General features: G+C 40.5%; 2 protein-coding genes across 2 annotated transcripts in view; both read left to right on the forward strand.

Annotated features, from left to right (window-relative positions):
* Window positions 1-2,218: 2,218 nt before the first annotated feature.
* oaz1b (ornithine decarboxylase antizyme 1b) lies at window positions 2,219-7,576 on the forward strand. The gene is given in 6 exon segments (XM_066646228.1): window positions 2,219-2,452; window positions 4,382-4,433; window positions 4,435-4,521; window positions 5,401-5,573; window positions 5,888-5,973; window positions 6,558-7,576. Coding segments are annotated over 6 exon segments (663 nt in total). The 5' UTR covers window positions 2,219-2,321; the 3' UTR covers window positions 6,692-7,576.
* Window positions 7,577-10,204: 2,628 nt separating this feature from the next.
* LOC136668385 (E3 ubiquitin-protein ligase UHRF2-like) overlaps window positions 10,205-19,783 on the forward strand; it is a 47,094-nt gene continuing 37,515 nt past the window's right edge. Inside the window, exon 1 of the mRNA XM_066645877.1 lies at window positions 10,205-10,528. Coding sequence (XP_066501974.1) covers window positions 10,376-10,528 — 153 coding nt within the window. The 5' untranslated portion in view covers window positions 10,205-10,375. The remainder of the gene's footprint in view (window positions 10,529-19,783) is intronic.

The following is a 19,783-nucleotide window of genomic DNA, read 5'->3' on the forward strand; positions in this document are numbered from 1 at the left end:
TTCTCTCTGTGTCTGCGTGGGTTTCCTCAGGGTGACTGTCTGTGAGGTGTGTGGTGTGTTCTCCCTGTGTCTGCGTGGGTTTCCTCAGGGTGACTGTCTGTGAGGAGTGTGGTGTGTTCTCTCTGTGTCTGCGTGGGTTTCCTCTGGGTGACTGTCTGTGAGGAGTGTGGTGTGTTCTCCCTGTGTCTGCGTGGGTTTCCTCCCACAGTCCAAAAACACACGTTGGTAGGTGGATTGGCGACTCAAAAGTGTCCGTAGGTGTGTGTGTGCATGTGTTGCCATGTGATGATTCCAGGTAGGCTCTGGACCCACCGCGACCCTGAACTGGATAAACGGTTACAGATAATGAATGAATGAATGTTTTAACTATAGCTTGCACTTTAACTTCATTCCTGCCTCTACCTGCTGTGTTTATGTGCATGTCTTAACCCTTGTCTTTGTGTTTTTGTCTATTTCACTGCACTGGAGATGGACCCTGACTGTGTGTCTTTATACTGTACAACCTTGTCTTGGTGTAATGACTATAAAGTTTAAATTAAGTTGACAGATTTGGGAACATATTTTAGATTTAAAGGGCCCTGTATTTCAGTTAATCACCATATTAAAGGGAGTGTTATAAACGTTATAACAGGATAAAGTCTTATTATGACTTGATAAATTGTTGTATTTCCTTTTTAAAGTGGCGTCCAAATCTTTCCCAGTATGAAATGAAGCTGTAAAACCAGACAAAAATGAAGTAATTTATGAATAAAATATCTCCAGAGTTGACGACTAAAACACAGAATACTTGTAGCAGCTAAAGGTGAAGGAAAAGTTGAAAATAAACACGCAGCTTCTTTCTGTTTTGTTTGTTTCCTCTAGTGTTTAGAGCAGGGCTTCAGTAATTTTCCATCAGCTACAGCGACGCCCCCGCGGATCCTCTCCGCTGCTGCAGCGCTGTTTGTGTGCTGCGTAGCTGTCGAAGTCGCATCGGTTTTTTCTATTCACACCCGCTTTCGGACAAGCCCCGCCCCCGCCTCGCTGCGATTGGCTGGCTTCTGTTTTTGATTCTACACGCTAGAGTCGATTCCAAGAGTCGATATCATTTTTTAACGCTATGGTGTGGTATCGACTCTCGAAATCGACTCCAGCGTGTAGAATCAAAAACAGAAGCCAGCCAATAATAAATGATGATACCTATTTCTGATTTTTAATTGAACATTGATTATCTTTCATCTCAGAGCGCATGCTCAGTTTAAAGAAAAAGAAACAAATTTGTAAATAAAGGGAACACAATAGGAATTCATAGCCTCTTTTTCTTTCAGAGTTGAGCACAAATTCAAGTGGCTGACGGTTTTCTGTACACATAAATTTGGTCGTGTGTCCTCTGATGACTCAATACACAGAAATAAAAAGGGCAGCATGTTCCCAGTAAACAAGGAACGTCCCTGGACGTTCAAAATAGGTCTAAAAGTAGTCTGTCCGTCAAGGACATATTTTTAACGTCAATGGACGTCAAAAATCCATCTTAATAAGTTAGTTAAGTGGTGACCAATCGATAACGTCGGTGGACGTCCAAAATGCGTGTTATACAAATAATTTATTTCGGGACCAATTAATAACGTCAATGGACGTCCAAAATACGTCTAATAGTCGTCTTTTCAATGTCTGTGTTTGGACGTCTTTTCAACTTTTATTTTCAACCTTAAGAGAACGTTGATTAGACGGCAGTCATTACGGTATTTCAACGTTGAATCAACGGCTAAATGTTTACTGGGTTTGTGCAGCAGGTGGAGTCACTGCCACACAACTCCAGGGCCCTGGGTTCAATTCTCACCTCAGGTCATCCTCTGTCAATGTCCACAGATGTGACTACATGAAGTGTAAGATTGTCCACACGTGTGTGTGTGTGTGTGTGTGAGAGAGAGAGTGACTGGTTGAGTGTGTGGAAACTGTCCACATGCATGAATCTGTAAATGACTGGGTGTGGGTGTGATGTCCTGGGAAGGGTGTGTTCCTTCCTTGTGTCCCACTATTCCAGGCTCCAGAAACACTATGGCCTTCTGCATTATGGAGCCATTACAGAATATGAATGAGTGAACAGAAAACGTCATTCTCGAACCCAAAGCTTCAAGGGAAAGCCTGAAACCGATTCTTTTTTGGGAAGGACTCGACTCCCAGCTGTAGCGCTGTACTGGTCCCGCTGACCAATCAGAGCGCTGAAGGCCCCGAAAACGGGTGTGAATCTGAGAGCCACAAAACGCAAATCTACAGCAGCGGCTTCTTCACTTTACGCACAGCCGAGAGCAGCGCGAGGCCGCCGTGAGACGACCCCGGGCCGGATGGTCAAATCCAACCTCCAGCGGATCCTCAACAGTCACTGCTTTGCTCGCGAAAAAGAAGGAAAAAGGCAATACCAGCCCAACATGGATGCTTTAAGGAGTAGTAGTAATATTTGCGACATGCTCGGCAAGTAAGTGGAAAAACACCTAGCTGACGAGCTGGTGGGGGAAGGGTTAATTTAGCTTAGCTTGTCTTAGCCTAGTTTAGTCTGGCCTTGGAGAGCTCTCCGTTCAAGCCTTGAACGTTTATATCTAGTTTTAATGCGGATGTGTTGTTCTGAAAGCTGTAAAGCCAAGTTTAATCATTTAACGCTGCTTTTATCCGATTCGACTCTGTTATTTTCCTTAGCATGCTAATCAGCCCGCTAGCGGCTGTCGGTGGTTTTATCATCGATTAATAAGTGTTCGCTTCCCGCTGTGTGGAATGAAACCCGGCGGACGGGTGGCCCAGACTCCGAGGTGTGTTTCTGACGGATCGTAGAGCCGTGACAGTTGAAATTACTCGAGTTATTTGAAGAAAGTGTGATGCTAAAGCTAACGGTGAAAGGCCCGTTCCGAGCGGCGGTTTCGCTGCCCGAGTAGCGGTATGTTTTTAAAGACCCTTTAAACGTCAGGTTGACGTCGAGGTGAAGGTGAAGGCGCTCGAGCCGCGAGGTTTACAGAACGTTCCAGGGCCCCGTCAGTTGTGACGTCGCTGGTCTCTCACACTGCTGCGTCACAATAGACCAAGCGATGACGTCACCACCATAGGTTATATGGCTTGAAAAACTGAACACGTCGGCTGCCGCAGTTAATACTATTACTAACCAGTGTTCGAGTGTGTAGTGTAGTTACAAGTGTCAAAGCCTAACAAATCTGGAACATTCTGAACACAGCAGCTGTGTTTGACATTGTGTGATGTCACTGTCATGTTGAGTGGACCATTAGAAATGCTCCAAAACTGCTTGGAATAGTACATTCACCTCCATTTAAAAACCTTCTTAGCGTTCATTATGTAAAATGGCTATTTTGGGGAATACATGTTTTTTTCTTTGGACAGTGACAATTTGAAATAGTAGCGTTGCAACTGCAGCTTGGTATGACGTGTTGCCATAGCAACTGTTCAACACTTCCTGTTTTAAGAAACTGTGTTATATACAGATAATTTAGACTTTTCACTGACTGATGGTCAGTTCAGCGCACACAATTAATAAATTTAGTTTAAAAATATTACTATTGACAAAGCTAGTAAGTTTATATCTAATGGTGATGTTGTGTTTCTTTTTTGTTCTGGGAAGTTTGATCGGAAATTTATCTTTTCGACCAAAAATAAAAAAAAATATGATATAAATTTTGGCCGTATCGTCCAGCCCTAGATAAGGGCCGTCAAAAAAACTATTTTCCAGTCATTTCTGAGTGCATTTAGGTCAGTTGCACAATCAGTGGCTAGTTCTAAGTGTCACGTCTACTGGCTACGTGATAGATTGTGGTTTTATGCTTTTATTTAGGTTCAAGAATTGGCCTTGAACTAGTGACAGAAACCCACTGTATCATTTTACAGCCCTGAAGGAGCTTAGTGTGACAAACAAAGCCATGGTCATTACGTACTGCAGTGTAGATGATGGCAATGATCTGATTCTCAAAATGTAAGGGAGATAAAGCTAGAATCTAACTGTAAAATTTAAAAAAAGTAGATGATAAACATGTTGCATCACGGGCCTTTTTTTATTGTGAATTTTCTGGCAGGTTCTTAGTCAAAAGATACGATGAGATTTACTGATAACTGATAAAGTAATCTGCTCTGAGCCTTTTTTAGCTGCTCGCAGGCATTACTGAGATTACATCAGTAGCACAAAAGAGATAAAAAAGAGGAATGTAGTTTTGAAATTGACTCGAGACTCCTCTTGGTTTAAATATTTTGGACATAACCTTATTATCTGCCTCGCCATCTCCATTTTTGATGGGTTATGTTTTGGGTTTTTTGACGTTTGAAGTCTCCAGCCTGTTGAGCGCTGCTGAGGTGATGTTGATGTAGTTGTTGACGAATGGAGATGCTTTAAAGAGGTCTTTGTTTCTTTCAGTCTATCTCTACGCTGTAGTAGTACCCCTGGTCCTGGGCCTCTGTGGTGCTCCTGATGCCCCTCTCCCACCCCTGAAGATCCCAGGTGGGCGAGGGAATGGCACTCGGGATCACCCTCCCACAGCTCGGCAGCTGTACTCAGTGAGTCCACACACACACACACGTGTATTCAGTTTATTTTTATGTAGATACATATAGAATTAAAGTAGGTTATCACTAATGTAGATTACAGCGAAGTCTAACACTTATTTTTGTGGTAAATTAAATAAAATCAAGTGTCACTGAAACGTCTTGTAGACGTTTTTTTAGAGTCTTTTACAGTTCAGAAAATACTACATCTTGAAATGTCTAAAGAAACAATGGTTCTGATGTTATATATGTGCTGTAGTTTGTGTTTATAGAAGAATAAGCCTCTTCATGTTAAGAATATTAGGTCTTAATTCAGTGTGTTTATTAATTACAGTTAATCTATGAAATGAAAGTAAAATGACAGGTCATCAGTGTGGAAACAGAGCTAGAGCTCTGAAGCATAACATGAATGTGTGAAGAATGTTGAAGTAGGTCAGTCTGACACACACACACACACAGGCTACATCCCATCACATGACTTCGCGGTATCAGCACACAGGAGACACACGCACACATGCTCGCGCTGTGGCAAGGTTATTTTTTGTTTGTTTATTGTGCTCTCGCCCATGTGCTTCGAGATCTTTCTCTGGTTCCAGTGAAAGTAAACATTAGTTTCAGGAAATGTTCCACTGTACGTTTCTGGAACCTGAGTTGTATGTTTGCTGCTGTCAAGTAGAGGAAGAGACTGTTGTTTCCTTGTTTTTTGAATGTTTAAGACCTTGTTGAGCAGACTGCATCATTATATTCGTCGTCTAAGTCCTAGGAGAATGATTTTTAACAGGAGTGTTTTTAATGATTGTGTATATAATGAAGTGCTAATGCTATCTGTCTCTCTCTCTGCTCTTTATCTCATTTCCGTCTCGTCTCCCTGTATCTCCCGCTGTCTGTGAGTAGGGCAAGTTGACTGTGACGGAGCAGCCTGCAGGGGGCGGTCGGCCGGGGATTTTGCAGTTCCAGACTCGTGTCTCCTCCTTGCACCAGATCCGCTGGGAGGCGGTTCTCCGCGGCGATGGACTCTACATCGAAATCCCTCAAGAGACGCTTCCGGAGGGCAGCAAGGAGAGGTGAGAGCTGAAGCAGAAGAACACTTTTCAAAGTTGTAGTTTTACAGTAACCCTCTTACCTCAAATAAAACTCAGCCCACATTTGTGGTTACGAAAAATATCATGTTATAATAATGAGATGATGTTATGATACGTTTTTCTTACGCTTATGGTTCATAGCGCAATTGTCCCACAAGGGGGCGGCCATGTTGAAAATGCACCTTATATGTCCAGGCTGCAGGATATAGAGAGACACTTAAAATATCTGGAATTATGGAGGAGTGTGTTCTTATGTTTCTCTCTCCTTTTTTTTTTTTTTGTCTTCCCCCAAACAGCTTTGTTTCTCTGCTGGAGTTTGCTGAAGAACATCTAAAAGTCGTCAACGTGTATGTCTGCTTTTACAAGAGCAGAGATGATCGTGGTATGTTTTAACTGTCGTTATTAATTGTTATTACGATTTTTATTAATTCTTATTTATTTATTTTTAATGGAAATCACCTTGGATTTTTAAAAAAAATGTTAAAATGGAGGGCTTCCCAACCTCGTAGGGCAAACTGCAATAACTCATGGCCTCAGTAAGAGGGCGGTCAGTTTAGACAATGGACAGGTTGCGAGTCTAAAAGAGTGTTAAAGCTGCTATATCGACGCGGCCTGCAGGCTGTCTGCCGCTCTGTCTGACTGAAGGTATATGGTGTAATTAATCAGTTTGGTTCATGACACAGCTTAATCCTGCAAAGCCGATCTCTCCACCGTTCCAGACAAGCTGGAACAAGCACATTGTTCTTCAGGAGTAAATGCCAGGCCAATGCACAGCCTGAGGAGGAACAATGAAATTCATGTAACACTAATTTATTATTATTTAGGAAGTCATTAAACCAAGTGCACTTTTGCACCAGGTGTAATTAGCCTAGTCATTTTTGGTGTGTTTTGGTGACAGACCAATGACAGTCTCTCTACGCTGTTGAAACTATCCCACGTAATCCTCTTGTTGTCTCTCCTCTGCAGCTAAGCTGGTGCGTACATTCGGCTTTCTGGGCTTTGAGATCGTGAACCCGGGCCATTCCCCCGTCCCGTCTCGACCCGATGTTTTCTTCATGGTCTACAACTTCGACAGGGATTCTTCTTCGGACGAAGATTAGTCCCCGGGACCGTTGAGACCTCCGACCCCTTTCGTTCTCTCCTCGTTCTCTCTCTCTTCACTTAACCCCCCTTTGATTCCAATTCTCCTCTCCCTCCCTGGTCTCCTTTACCTTTACCCCTCCACAGTAAAAATTAGTGTTTCCCTCCTGTTGCTTTTGTGTTCAGAATACAGCTGGATTTTTGGTATTTTTCAATGTAGTGATGCCCCCCCTCCACATTTCTCTTCTCTTTACTCCCATCCCCTTCTCCTCGTCATTCCTCTGCCTCTGTCAAGCTTTATTATTTTTTTGACATTTTTCGTTATGAGGTTAATGAATCTTTTCAAGGGAATTATGAGCATACTGCAATTCTCACGTAATATCAATCGGTGTGTCCTTTTTTTATTTTTTGATAAATATTGCTCTTAATTTTTTTTTCATGAATGTACAAAGAAAAAGTCATTCAGTTTACACTTTTGGGTACGTCTGCATTGCCTTTTAATTGGCTCCTGTGTTTAAAGTGGAACCGTCCTCCGTACCATGTCTGACGATGTTTAATCAGTAAAAACACGTTATCTTTGCTGTTACGTCGCAATGGTGACATTGTGGTACTTCAGCTGACTTTAAATCAAGTTACAAGTTTGATTACTGAATATATATTGGTACAAATCTCGAAGGTCAAGGGGAGGTATAGCATCCAAAGTGTTTTTACCTCTGTTTTATTTTGATTTGTAATCTTTGAGTGTCATTTTTTTTTCCAACTGTTTCGCTCTGCGCTAATCATGAAGTTAGCATTCCTTCTCCTTTTTTTATTATTCCCTCCCTCCCTGGTGTTTTGGACGTTTTGATGTACACTTGCGTAGTGGTACCTATTGTGCTTCTGTGATAATAAACAGGTTTCAAACAGTTGTGTGTTATGATTTTACAGCTACGTGTTCTTACAGCCGTGTCGTAAACTTCATTGTAGAGGAATGGACTGGTAAAATTTGAGTGTTTTACAGCATCACACCTTTCACGCTAAGCACGTCGTATACAAAATTACAAATGGTTCAGAATGGGAACAACAACAAGGGAAATGTGCTATAACTTTAACGTCCGTGAAATTTGAGCCAGTTCCATTGGTAATTATTAACATTTAAAATCTGAGATACAAGCTTTTGTTCTCAAAGTGAGAAAGCGTTTTGTTTGAATTAGATGAATACCCAGTGAAAGTGAAAAACTGGTGACAAACATCAGACCACATCCTTTTAGTCCCAGGTGGAAAGGAAATTTAAATACGGTTCCTTGCTGTGTCTCAGGAGAGAACAAAGATACTTCACAAATTGTACTTTATAAGGTATGTTGTGTAGTTATTGTGTATTATATAATTATTAAACACAATTATAAACATTAAATATAATTAAAAGCATATTGGAAACTACTCTTTGGACGTTTACACTCATGTCTAACTATAAACTGCTGATGTCAGTGAAAGCTTGTGGGTGTGGAAATGCCTTGAGCCATGAACCACAAAATTAATGTGTTAATAATTTGTAATTGTCCAACTAGAAACGAAATGTGTCTTCTGCATTTAACCCATCTGTGGCCGTGAAAACATATAGTGCACCAAGGCCTGTGAACACACACAGTCATCCCCACCACCCCGGGGGCAGCTCCCTTGCTCAAGGACCCCTCAGCCGTATACTGAGGGAGGAAGCTACATATTCCTTCAGTTTTCTTCACTCCCACTGTCACTGCCTCCATTTTAATACCTGCCAGTCTTGGGAATCAAACCATCAACCATTCAGTTAGCCCTCTTTTATATTAGACCACGGCTGCCCATGAATAATGCCACTATTAAAACACACTTTTCACCATTCAATCAAATCCTGACGGCTAAAAACAACCGCATATTAATTCCTGCCCCAATGTCCTCCTTCAGACAGAAACACATAGGATTACTGAAGTAAAATATGCTCCCAGACTTGGGTGTTCTCCCAACAAGTTTATTTACCTTATCAACATTAGCATACAGTGCTAATATGCTAGAAAATGTAGCTACCAGGTTTTGGTGTTTATGTTTGTTGTGTGGAATCTATAATAGTAGAATTTGACATCTTTTTGCTTTTATTGGCGTTTTTTTAAAGAAATATGTCGAACATGGTGTGTAAAGTCCTTGGCCTGTAACAATTTTGGTCATTTATGTTTTGTCTGACAGAAAATCCCAGCATAACAACAGCATGTAACAGTTCTACAGTAAATTTTAGAGTAAATTAAATCCAGGTTCCAGAAAACGAATCTTTTTTTCCTGAAATTAGTAACGTTTACTTTGACCTGTTGACCTTGGTTATGAAATATTTTCCACCAAAATAAAAGTCGGCCACTAGGAGGCGGTAGACGCTTTAGAACTTCACTAAATTCAGCGTAAATCATGACTTTTAACAAAAGAAAAATCCTGAGGACACATGTAGTTTCACAGGTCTGATACACAACTCTTTTATTTATTTTTTATCCCCCCCCCCCCCCTATTTTTTATTTATTTTATTTTAAATAAACACATTAAAACATTTATTTCCATGTTACTGGGTTATTGACATTTCATGGTGCCCTGTCATCGTAAACTATATGAAGTGAAATACAGTGAAATGAAAAATGTGTAAGAAACAAACCTGTGTGTGGATTAAATTTTTAAACATAATTCCTCACTATACTGGCTTTTTATTTTAGGTCAGATCAGCAATGCACATAAATTATTAACATCAGTTAATTTTATATAATGACCCCAGTTAAAGCCCAGTTGTCTAAAATCCCTCCAATCAGTGGTTGAATTGGTTATTTTATAAGGAATGATACTGATGATGTCACAAGTTTCTTGGACTTCAAAAAGCCCTGCTTCTACTTTAAACACAAGGCAATGATTTAAAGATAAAGTTAGATCCTAGATCTTCTAAGAACTATTGTCAGACATCAGGCAGTGTACTCAATCCCCATTTAATGTGATCATATTCATAGAGATTTCAAAGACGTCTGCTTCCATTCTGCTGCACTGTGAACAGTTCTGATACGATTAACGTAGGCCCATTTTAAATTAAACCACTCTTTATGACTTTGTTTATATCTCAACTGTTTAATTATAATGAATGTCTGAAAGCTCAATATAACTTTTTAAAACACCAAATAGTATTCGTGTATGTCTCGTCTAGATGCGCTATTACCATGGTGTACGCCTGTTATACAACTCTCAGTACATATTAAAACTAATTATTAATCTGACCTTAATATAATTTAATAAAAAAATATGCAAAGACTGAACTATATTTTTGTGCCTGTGTCTTTAAATCCACATTTCGCGAGATTTGCTATTGGTTTTTTTAAATAATACATTTCCCACCCGTTTTCCGTTACTCCCTGCGCTTTGATTGGCTTCTCGGACGCCCCGTTCTTGGCGGGTATTTGTGCTCGTAGCCAATAAGAACGTAGGAAGGGTGAGAGGGGCGGGAAATAACGGAAAACAGGTGGGATTAAAACAACGCCTCTTCTCCGGGAGAAAGTGTGTGTATGTATGTGTGTATGTATGTTTGCGTGTATGCGTGTGTGTGTGTGTGTGTGTGTACACGCATGGCACCGTGAGCACTTTGGGTCCGAATTCCCCCTCTTTCCTCCCCAAAATCCCCCTCAAGGAAGCAGCAATTTGCGCCAAAGGAAAAACAACACGCACACGCAGATATGTGGATCCAGGTCCGGACTATAGACGGGAAGGAGACCCGAACCGTGGACGATTTGTCCCGGCTCACCAAGATCGAGTCCCTGCGCCTCAAGATCCAGGAGATTTTTCACGTCAGTCCAGAACAGCAGCGCCTGTTTTACAGGGGCAAGCAGGTAAACAGGGTGTGTGTATGTGTGTGTGTTCATGTACTTGTCTTTCTACCCGTATTAGAACCATCTGTCCTCACAATGATAGAAAAACATAAGCATGTGCACAAGGGAGCACTGTTTCTCGGGGCCCCGATTTTGCATTTTGGGTCCCCAGTTTGATTTCTGGGTCCTCACTCTTTAGGGGGTGCCCTCACTTTGTTGGTATAGAAGCAAATGGAGGTCCTCGTAAGCATAATAAAACCGACACCTGTGTGTGCGAGTGTGTTTGTGTTGGGATTATTGTAGCTTCCTGTTTGGATGGGAACTTGCGGAAGGACCTAAACTGCACCAAAAATGTGCGCATTTTTTAATTATAATTCTTTTTGGCGCATGTTGTTTTTGTTGCTGTGCATTAATGTCGCGCCCTCAGTGAACTGGTCTTGCGTGAGCTTCCACGCGTGGACGCGAAACAGCAGAAACGCGTGGCCTGCACCGTGCGTGTGACAGCAGTGTTGACGTTCGCTTAACGTTAAAATCACTGTGTATTAACATTTAAGCCTTATTCCACGCTTAATGTGACTTTAAACTTAATCCTAGTCCTAGGTCAACAACCTAATCTACACTATGAACCACCTCCAACGTTAACTGGACGTTGTTGATCCACGTTTAACTGGCTACACTTACGTTAATCCAACGTTTCTGTTGGATTATATGCTGTCAATTACTGATGCTGTTGATTTTAATAAAAGCATAAATCAATGATCAGTAAACCTTCAATCTCGCATTAACGTTTATTTAATGTTCATTTAATATTAATGTAACGTTTCTCAGACGATGTCGACACTAAGTCATCTTCTGCATTAGTGCACTGGCAAGGAATAAAAACAACAATCACAGTGTACAGTTCTTCTCCTTGTTGTTCGTTTGTTTGTTTGTTTGTTGTTTTGGTCTCGCGTGGTTTGTTTACGTCGTGTGAGGACGCAGCAGTGCACGTGCTGCTCAGAGAGAATAGAGTGAGGGAGAGACACAGAGAAGAATGACACTATAGACTGTATGTCTCAGCAATTGTGCCACAACGTCATAAATACATGTTTCTGCAGTATTTGAAATTATCGTATTATTAACAGTAGTGTAATAATAACAACTAATATTATAACAACTCTAGAAAGCTGGGAGTATCAGTAGGTCACACTCTAGTGCAAGCTGTGTACATACATCTGGACTGAATTATATGATCATTAAGTGCATAATGAACACATGTTTTAATCTCATATTTATTTATTTAATTCCTATATTTGTTTAAGGCATTAGAAAAATACTCAGTGGAAACATAAACAGTCCCTCTGTGGAGCTCTTAAAGGCACAGCATCAACATATTCAATTAAAGGGACCGTCTCTTATCTATTTCAGTTGTATTCCCACCTCCACCTCCACCCACGGACAGGACTAATGGTGCTTTCCACTGCTTGGTACCTACTCTACTCAACTCTACTCATTGTTTAGTACCCGGTACCTGGTTCTTCTACTTTTACAGCCCCCTCCCCCTGAAATGTAGCTGGTGACATCACAAAATACTGTCACTATTGGGAACGCCGGACGTTGGAAATCACAACAATGAGCGCTAACGTTAAGCCTTATTTATTCATCATGTATTTGCATTGTGGTCTGGATCATCAGTTCGTACAGATCAATATATTAAACATACCTGGTCCTGGTAACAAATTTTCCAAATAGAAATACACAAAAGCAGAGTAGTGTAAGTACCATGCAGTGGAAAAGCACAAAAAAAGTGCTGTAGGCCAAACTGCAAACTCAACACAAGGCAGATTAGTTTCCATATGTGGCCTACAGACTGGAGAATGAACAAAATATTTTGACCACAACAGAATTTGGTTTTACATAAAACAGTCCCTTTTGAATTTTAATGCATGAACACACACCGAAAAGGAAAGTTAACTCGTTCTTATATTCACTCCGCTGCAGACGAGCGTGTCCTTCAACATATGAAAGCTTAAATAACATTATGGTTGTATAATTATACCGCAGTGTTGATGTGGACGAGACCGTATTCAGATTTAGCGGTGAGTCTGAGGCAACTCAGTGACTGTTTCTCAACAGCGAAAACACAAACAACAGATTTGTGTTCAATGGAAAACTTTCCTTAGAAGAACCTTCCTCAGAAGTCACTCTGCAGGGATGAACTAGTGGTACTGCAGTGAATGATGGGACTTTCAGGTTATTGAACAGAGGCATCCTTGGTATTTGAGGTGAATCAAAATTCTTTAGCTTTAAAGCTACAAGGCTAATGTTGCTAACAAACAATGCACATGTATAGAGGGTTCTGGCACTGTATAACAGGCATACAATTTATTTTCTATTAGGCTTATACACCAGCTTTTTACACAAAATACACGTTGGCTTATCTACTCTCCTTGTAGAAAGTGAGAAACTGCGTTAAACACGTATTCCAACATGCATTTCAGTTGTTTTAGGATGTGTTTCATACAACATTATGGCAACGTTATGGCCTGCAGAGTCATAGTATGCTTTATATGAATTGTAGAGCTTTGGGAATGATGTCACACCTGAGCTGAGTGTGTTCCAGAAACATTCAGAAAAACTTATGGTCTAAGTTCAAGTTGTTAGCTTGTTCCCAGTTAGCATTGTTAGCAATACCAGTTAATAAAAGTGCATTATGTAATGTTTTACGTATCTAATTGGACTGTACTGTGTGTACAACCGAGGTAATGACACACACATAGATAGAAGCACTAATAAATTCTATAATACTACTGCTTTTACACATTGAGCATGTGCAGGCAGCCATCTTGTATTCTAAATTCTGGGATGGCGAGACTCCTCTGACTGCCTGAGTAGGAAATCCAACTTGTGGGGGCGTTCCAGTTGAAATTTCCTACTCTGAAGTCTGAAAGTCTCACATCCGTGTTCAAACAGAATGCAGCATAAACATGAGCTTCAAGATGGCTGCTACTGTTTTTAGCTACGTGCTAGCATGATTGAGGCCATGTTTTCTCCAAGTAACAGAGTGTGGTACAGTATCAGAAACTATGTAACATGTCTGTTACTGAACAACAACACACAGTTTGAGGAGAGTGTATGATGTCATGAAGTTAGCATGGTGTATACTTTATAGTGTTTTAGCTTTACATTTTTAGCTTGCACATATATGAATTAATACCGTGAATGCATAGTGACACTGGAATCAATGTGTTAATAAAACTAAAGTTGGATTTCCCATGTTTTTGGCTAATATTGACTACTACTCTTTTGAAGTCACCATTCAGAGAGGGAAAAAAAGACATGGTGCACTGCTCTGTCTAATGATCACAAAATGTTGTGTTTAGCATTTAGCTCCAAGAGCTTTAACATATTTTGAGGCCTTACAGGGGGAGGGCTACGGACGTCAATTTCTAAAGAAATAGTTTTGTGGTAAAAAAATGTACACACCTCACCCCCAACACAAAATTTACTCCATCAGAGAGACGGGTTCGGTGTCTTGAGATTATTTTTAAATCTATGAAGCCATTGTGTTTAATTAAACAAGTTAGCATGGTTCGCTAACTGCATGCCTGTGTGATTGTGCTTTCTGACACACTGTTATCAAAAAACATGTACGTAGATATGTTAGCTCGGCTAAAAACCATAATATAACACTAAATCCGCAGCTATCTTGAAAGCACACTTTTGTCCTTGTTCATGTATGTGTACGTAAAATGTCACCATCTATATTTGCAGCCTCGCTGTCTTCATGTTCCTGTGTGTGTGGTGTGTGTGTGTGTGTGTGGTGGGGGACTGTGATGGTGAAGCGAGAGCAGGATGGCGGTGGATTGGGAAAGAGCACAAAGACAGAAACACAACTGAACTTTAATCTGAATGATTGGCTGGGGTGGGCACGCACACGCATACTTTGTGAATTGCCGTAATGGAAACGAAAGCAGAGAAATATAAATGTCATCTGAAAATGTGCCACAATGTTGTGTGTGCATTTTCAGAGGAATTTATATCCTTCAGAAAGCACATTTGAAACTGCCTAGAACAATAATTATATTAGAGATGGCACAATACCACATTTCCTATTCACAGAATAATCTTCTGTATTGAAACCTTGAATATTGGACGATACTGATATTCAGACCTTGAGTATCGGACGATACTGATATTCAGACCTTGAGTATTGGACGATACTGATATTCAGACCTTGAGTATTGGACGATACAGATATTCAGACCTTGAGTATTGGACGATACTGATATTCAGACCTTGAGTATTAGACGATACAGATATTGAAACCTTGAGTGTTGAATGATACTGATATTCAGACCTTGAGTATTGGACGATACTGATATTCAGACCTTGAGTATTGGACAATACAGATGTTGAAACCTTGAGTGTTGAACGATACTGATATTCAGACCTTGAGTATTGGGCGATACTGATATTCAAACCTTGAGTATTGGACGATACAGATGTTGAAACCTTGAGTATTGGACGATACTGATATTCAGACCTTGAGTATTGGACAATACTGATATTCAGACCTTGAGTATTGGACGATACAGATGTTGAAACCTTGAGTGTTGAACGATACTGATATTCAGACCTTGAGTATTGGACGATACTGATATTCAGACCTTGAGTATTGGACGATACAGATGTTGAAACCTTGAGTATTGGACGATACTGATATTCAGACCTTGAGTATTGGACGATACTGATATTCAGACCTTGAGTATTGGACGATACAGATGTTGAAACCTTGAGTGTTGAACGATACTTATATTCAGACCTTGAGTATTGGACGATACTGATATTAAGACCTTGAGTATTGGACGATACAGATGTTGAAACCTTGAGTGTTGAACGATACTGATATTCAGACCTTGAGTATTGGACGATACTGATATTCAGACCTTGCGTATTGGACGATACAGATGTTGAAACCTTGAGTGTTGAACGATACTTATATTCAGACCTTGAGTATTGGACGATACTGATATTCAGACCTTGAGTATTGGACGATACAGATGTTGAAACCTTGAGTGTTGAACGATACTGATATTCAGACCTTGAGTATTGGACGATACTGATATTCAGACCTTGAGTATTGGACGATACAGATGTTGAAACCTTGAGTATTGGACGATACTGATATTCAGACCTTGAGTATTGGACGATACAGATGTTGAAACCTTGAGTGTTGAACGATACTTATATTCAGACCTTGAGTATTGGACGATACAGATGTTGAAACCTTGAGTGTTGAACGATACTTATATTCAGACCTTGAGTATTGGACGATACTGATATTCAGACCTTGAGTATTGGACGATACTGATATTCAGACCTTGCGTATTGGACGATACAGATGTTGAAACCTTGAGTGTTGAACGATACTTATATTCAGACCTTGAGTATTGGACGATACTGATATTCAGACCTTGAGTATTGGACGATACTGATATTCAGACCTTGAGTGTTTTTGATACTGATATTTGATACTGTTTAATACAGGTGTTGGAGCTTTGAGTATTGTCTAATGCCAGTTTTGAAACTTTAAGTATTGCCCAAAAACAATTTTCAAATCTCAAGGGTTTGCCGATAGCAATTTTGAAGTTTTGTCGAGTACCAATACTGAAAAATTCGGTGTTGTCGAGTACTGATGTTGAAGCTTTTACAGTTGTCCAGAACCCTGAGTATTGTCCAATACTGAGGTAAAATTTTTGAGCAATGTCCAATGATACTGGAAGCTTCAGCACTGTCCATTACAGTTCTTTAAACTTTGAGTATCATCCAAAACTGGCGTTGAATTCTTGAATATTCTGGGATACCAGTCTTGTAACCATGACATCAATGTAGAACGTTTCATTATTGTACTACATCAATGCATTTATTCTTGATTTTGGAATCCTGAATTTTTGATGATAATTTAAAATTTTTTAAAAATATTGGGGCCAACATTAACGTGTTTTTTCTGTGATCGGATAATGTTTGGATTTCACTTGATTCCACATGAAAACAAGATTACAATCCAGTCACTCAAACCACATTCAGACCTGGTCAGAGACGGTTCTAACCGTGCAAACAGAATTCTTTTTTGCGTCAGTTGAAAGGAGGGACCACACAGGTGTGTTGTTTTTCTGGAGACCAGTAGCTGAACTTTCCCACCGGTTAGCTTCAATGTCAGTCGTGGAATGACAGGAATTGTGTGTCCGTAAAAACCCGTAAAATCTTTCCCACCAGTATCGTCTCTTATGCCATGTCCAAGCATTCCGCTGCAGACAATTCACTACCTGTGTAAAACATTTATCCCAAGGTATGGGAGTGTGTAATAGCATGTGGGAAATGTTTACAGCCGGTTAGAGGAAGGAAAAAAGAAACGATGAGCGCGGTGGAGTGCTTTATAACACTGGAAAGTAAAATGGGATCTCATCTGGATTTTGATGCGTTGATGTTTTGACGGTCATTGACGTTGACCAGAACCAGCAAAAAAATACTTTCCTTTGTCTTGAACTTCAGACATAGTACAGTTAGCCAGTTAGTCATGGTAGCGGTGTCATAGCACAGGAAGTGTTTTTCAGCTGAAGAGGAAGTTCAACTTTTTGCACATTTAAGCTTTGATAAACAGTTTATAAATACATTAGGAAGGTTTCTAGTTTTATTGTTTTTTTAGTAATTGTTTTGCCAAACAATATAGCTGGCACACATTTCCTAAAAAAGTAATAAAACAACAACAAAAAAATGGCCCACATTTTTCCCAAATATTTTATCTTAATTTTTCAGATTTTTTGTCATTTTTAATTTTGTATTAAAGTTTCTGGAGCCAAGACAAACTGATACATTGGGCTTTGTTTATAAACTTAGTCATGGATTTCTTTGTCATGACCTCGTTATTCGCCCTTGTTCAGTTCAGCGCTCAGTCGCTCTGCACTAGATGTTAGCGCTCGCTCGCGCACTGAGGCATCTTTGTGTGAAGGCCCTGCTTGTTTTGTAACGAGGAGGCAGCCATCTTGGTTGGCTGTACTGTCTTTGTTGGCTGCAAACACACTCACACACACACCGACACACACACACACACGCACACACACACACACTGTAACCTGACCGTGAAGAAGGTTGAATTATTTAGCATTTTGTTTTTTTGGCGCATTCTTGCGTTGTTTACTGAACACAGAGAAATGGTGAAAAAAGCTAATATTCTCCAAATGTGCTCGATCAGTTCGGACTGGTTTATGGTCTTACTTTTACTTTTGGAACTGGGAGTAACCCTCACCCTCGTTCGCTACTGAATAAAGGCTTAAAGGAGCTAGTTATAAAAATGGATCTTTCAGTACGGTGTGTTGGGTTTACACAATCAAATCCCCACTCCTGTCTTTGTTCTCACTATTATTCTCATCTTTCTCTCTGTCTTCATCTCTCTCCTTCTCTCTTTCCCTTTGCCTTACCCTCCACCTCCATGAATAAGTCGTTTAACACTCAGTGTGTGTCCTGGCCTCGTAAACATACACACGTCTCATTCTCACACACACACACACGGCTCTTCCTCGTAGCTCTCAAACACCCTTCATGCCTGATTCAGGATCAGTGGCCGACAGGAAGTGGTTTTAAATCTGGAGTCTGGAACAGCTGCTAGGACATAAAAATAAAAAAAACGTTCGTTTTTTTGTTTAAGTATTTATTAATTCACTGAATTGTTGCTCTCTCCCTTTCTCGTCCATTTCTCTCTTAAGGGTTAACACTAGTGGCTCGCTCTTTCTCCACTTGCTCAGTTGTTTTTTTTTCCTGCCTGCTCATTGGCTGATTGTTCCTCTGCCGACCAGTGATTGGCCGTTTTTAAAAAATGTGTTTCCTGGCTATTGGCTACTTCACGTTAATGTGTCGTTGGCTGACAAGTCAGTGTAGGCAACATATTTTACCATGTATTGAAAATTAATATATTTTTCTTTATTAATCTCATTATACTTACCTTCAAACATTAGATTTTCCAACGGAAACTCCCAAAAATTAAAATGAAATCCCACAAACGTCTTAAAACCTGCAATTCTGTGGTTGATATGTAAACAATTGAGAGAGTTTTGTTATGAAATGGTTTCAGATTTCTTCACAATGGTTGTGAATGGAACCTGGCGCCTCATTGTCTACGACACACTTCCAGAATTTTCCCTCCACAATCACCAGTGAATTCCACCAGTCTAAAGAGCCTCATATGAAATTATGATGGTGATGATGATGATGATGATGATGATGATGATGATGATGATGATGATGATGGAAAATAGTGGAAATCTCTTGGCCTCACAACATCCTGCATGTCCCTCTCGACCAGCAATGGTTTTAAAAGTACGTTTGCCTGAGACTGAGAGCTCTGTAAAATGTGGGGCTATGGTGGGGCCTACATTTTCTTGGGGTCTTCTGTGAGTGTGTGGAGCTTTTAGAAGAACACATCTAGTTCCGTTCACCAACTACAGACTGCGTTTCTCAGGAACAGTAGAGATAGCTGGAATTGTGTTCTATGAGGTGCATGTAGTGCAAAATTGTGTGTGTATGAGTTAGTGTGCGAGTATGTGTGTGTGTAAGCGGTTTTGGACTCTGCTCCACTGTGCTGGCTGCAGGCCTGTCTGGAAGAGCTGATCTTGTTTGAGAGAGGGAGGGAAAGAGAGAGAAAAAATAGTGAGAGGGGGAAGGAGAGAGAAATGGAGAGAGGGGTCAGGGAAGGAGAGAGCGAGAGGCAGAGTGAAGGAAGGAATCAGCGAGAAGATTAAACCTTATTAAAGCATGTTTGCGTGAAGTAGTGCATCCCAACCCTTACACTGGGGCGGTGCAGTCTTTGGCAGAGGTTTGAACGATGGTTTGTTATAATTTGTTCATTTCTGGGCTGAGAATATTGGGTTTGGAACTTAGGAAATCAACACAAATGTCTATCTGATCATATATTTCATGGCACTGAGGCTGAAACGATTGATTCGGATTCATTGGGTCAGGATTTAGAGTCGTTTTCATGGTGGACCTTTTTAACGAATGTGTAGTGGAGATGTTTGAGAGAGTTGTAATGAGATCTCACTCTGATCCAACATCATCTTGATCACGGTTGTGTACGTGAATAAAAAGCTACGGAAGATGTGAGGTGTATGGCGTCAAGTAACCACTACCATGATTCCAGGTAGGCTCTGGACCCACCGCGGCCCTGAATTGGATAAGGGTTACAGATAATGAATGAATGAATGAATGCTCTCTCCGTAATGAAGTGTGGGGGCAGCTGTG

The sequence above is a fragment of the Hoplias malabaricus genome, chromosome 15 (assembly GCF_029633855.1).
Source record: "Hoplias malabaricus isolate fHopMal1 chromosome 15, fHopMal1.hap1, whole genome shotgun sequence".
Taxonomy (NCBI): domain Eukaryota; kingdom Metazoa; phylum Chordata; class Actinopteri; order Characiformes; family Erythrinidae; genus Hoplias; species Hoplias malabaricus.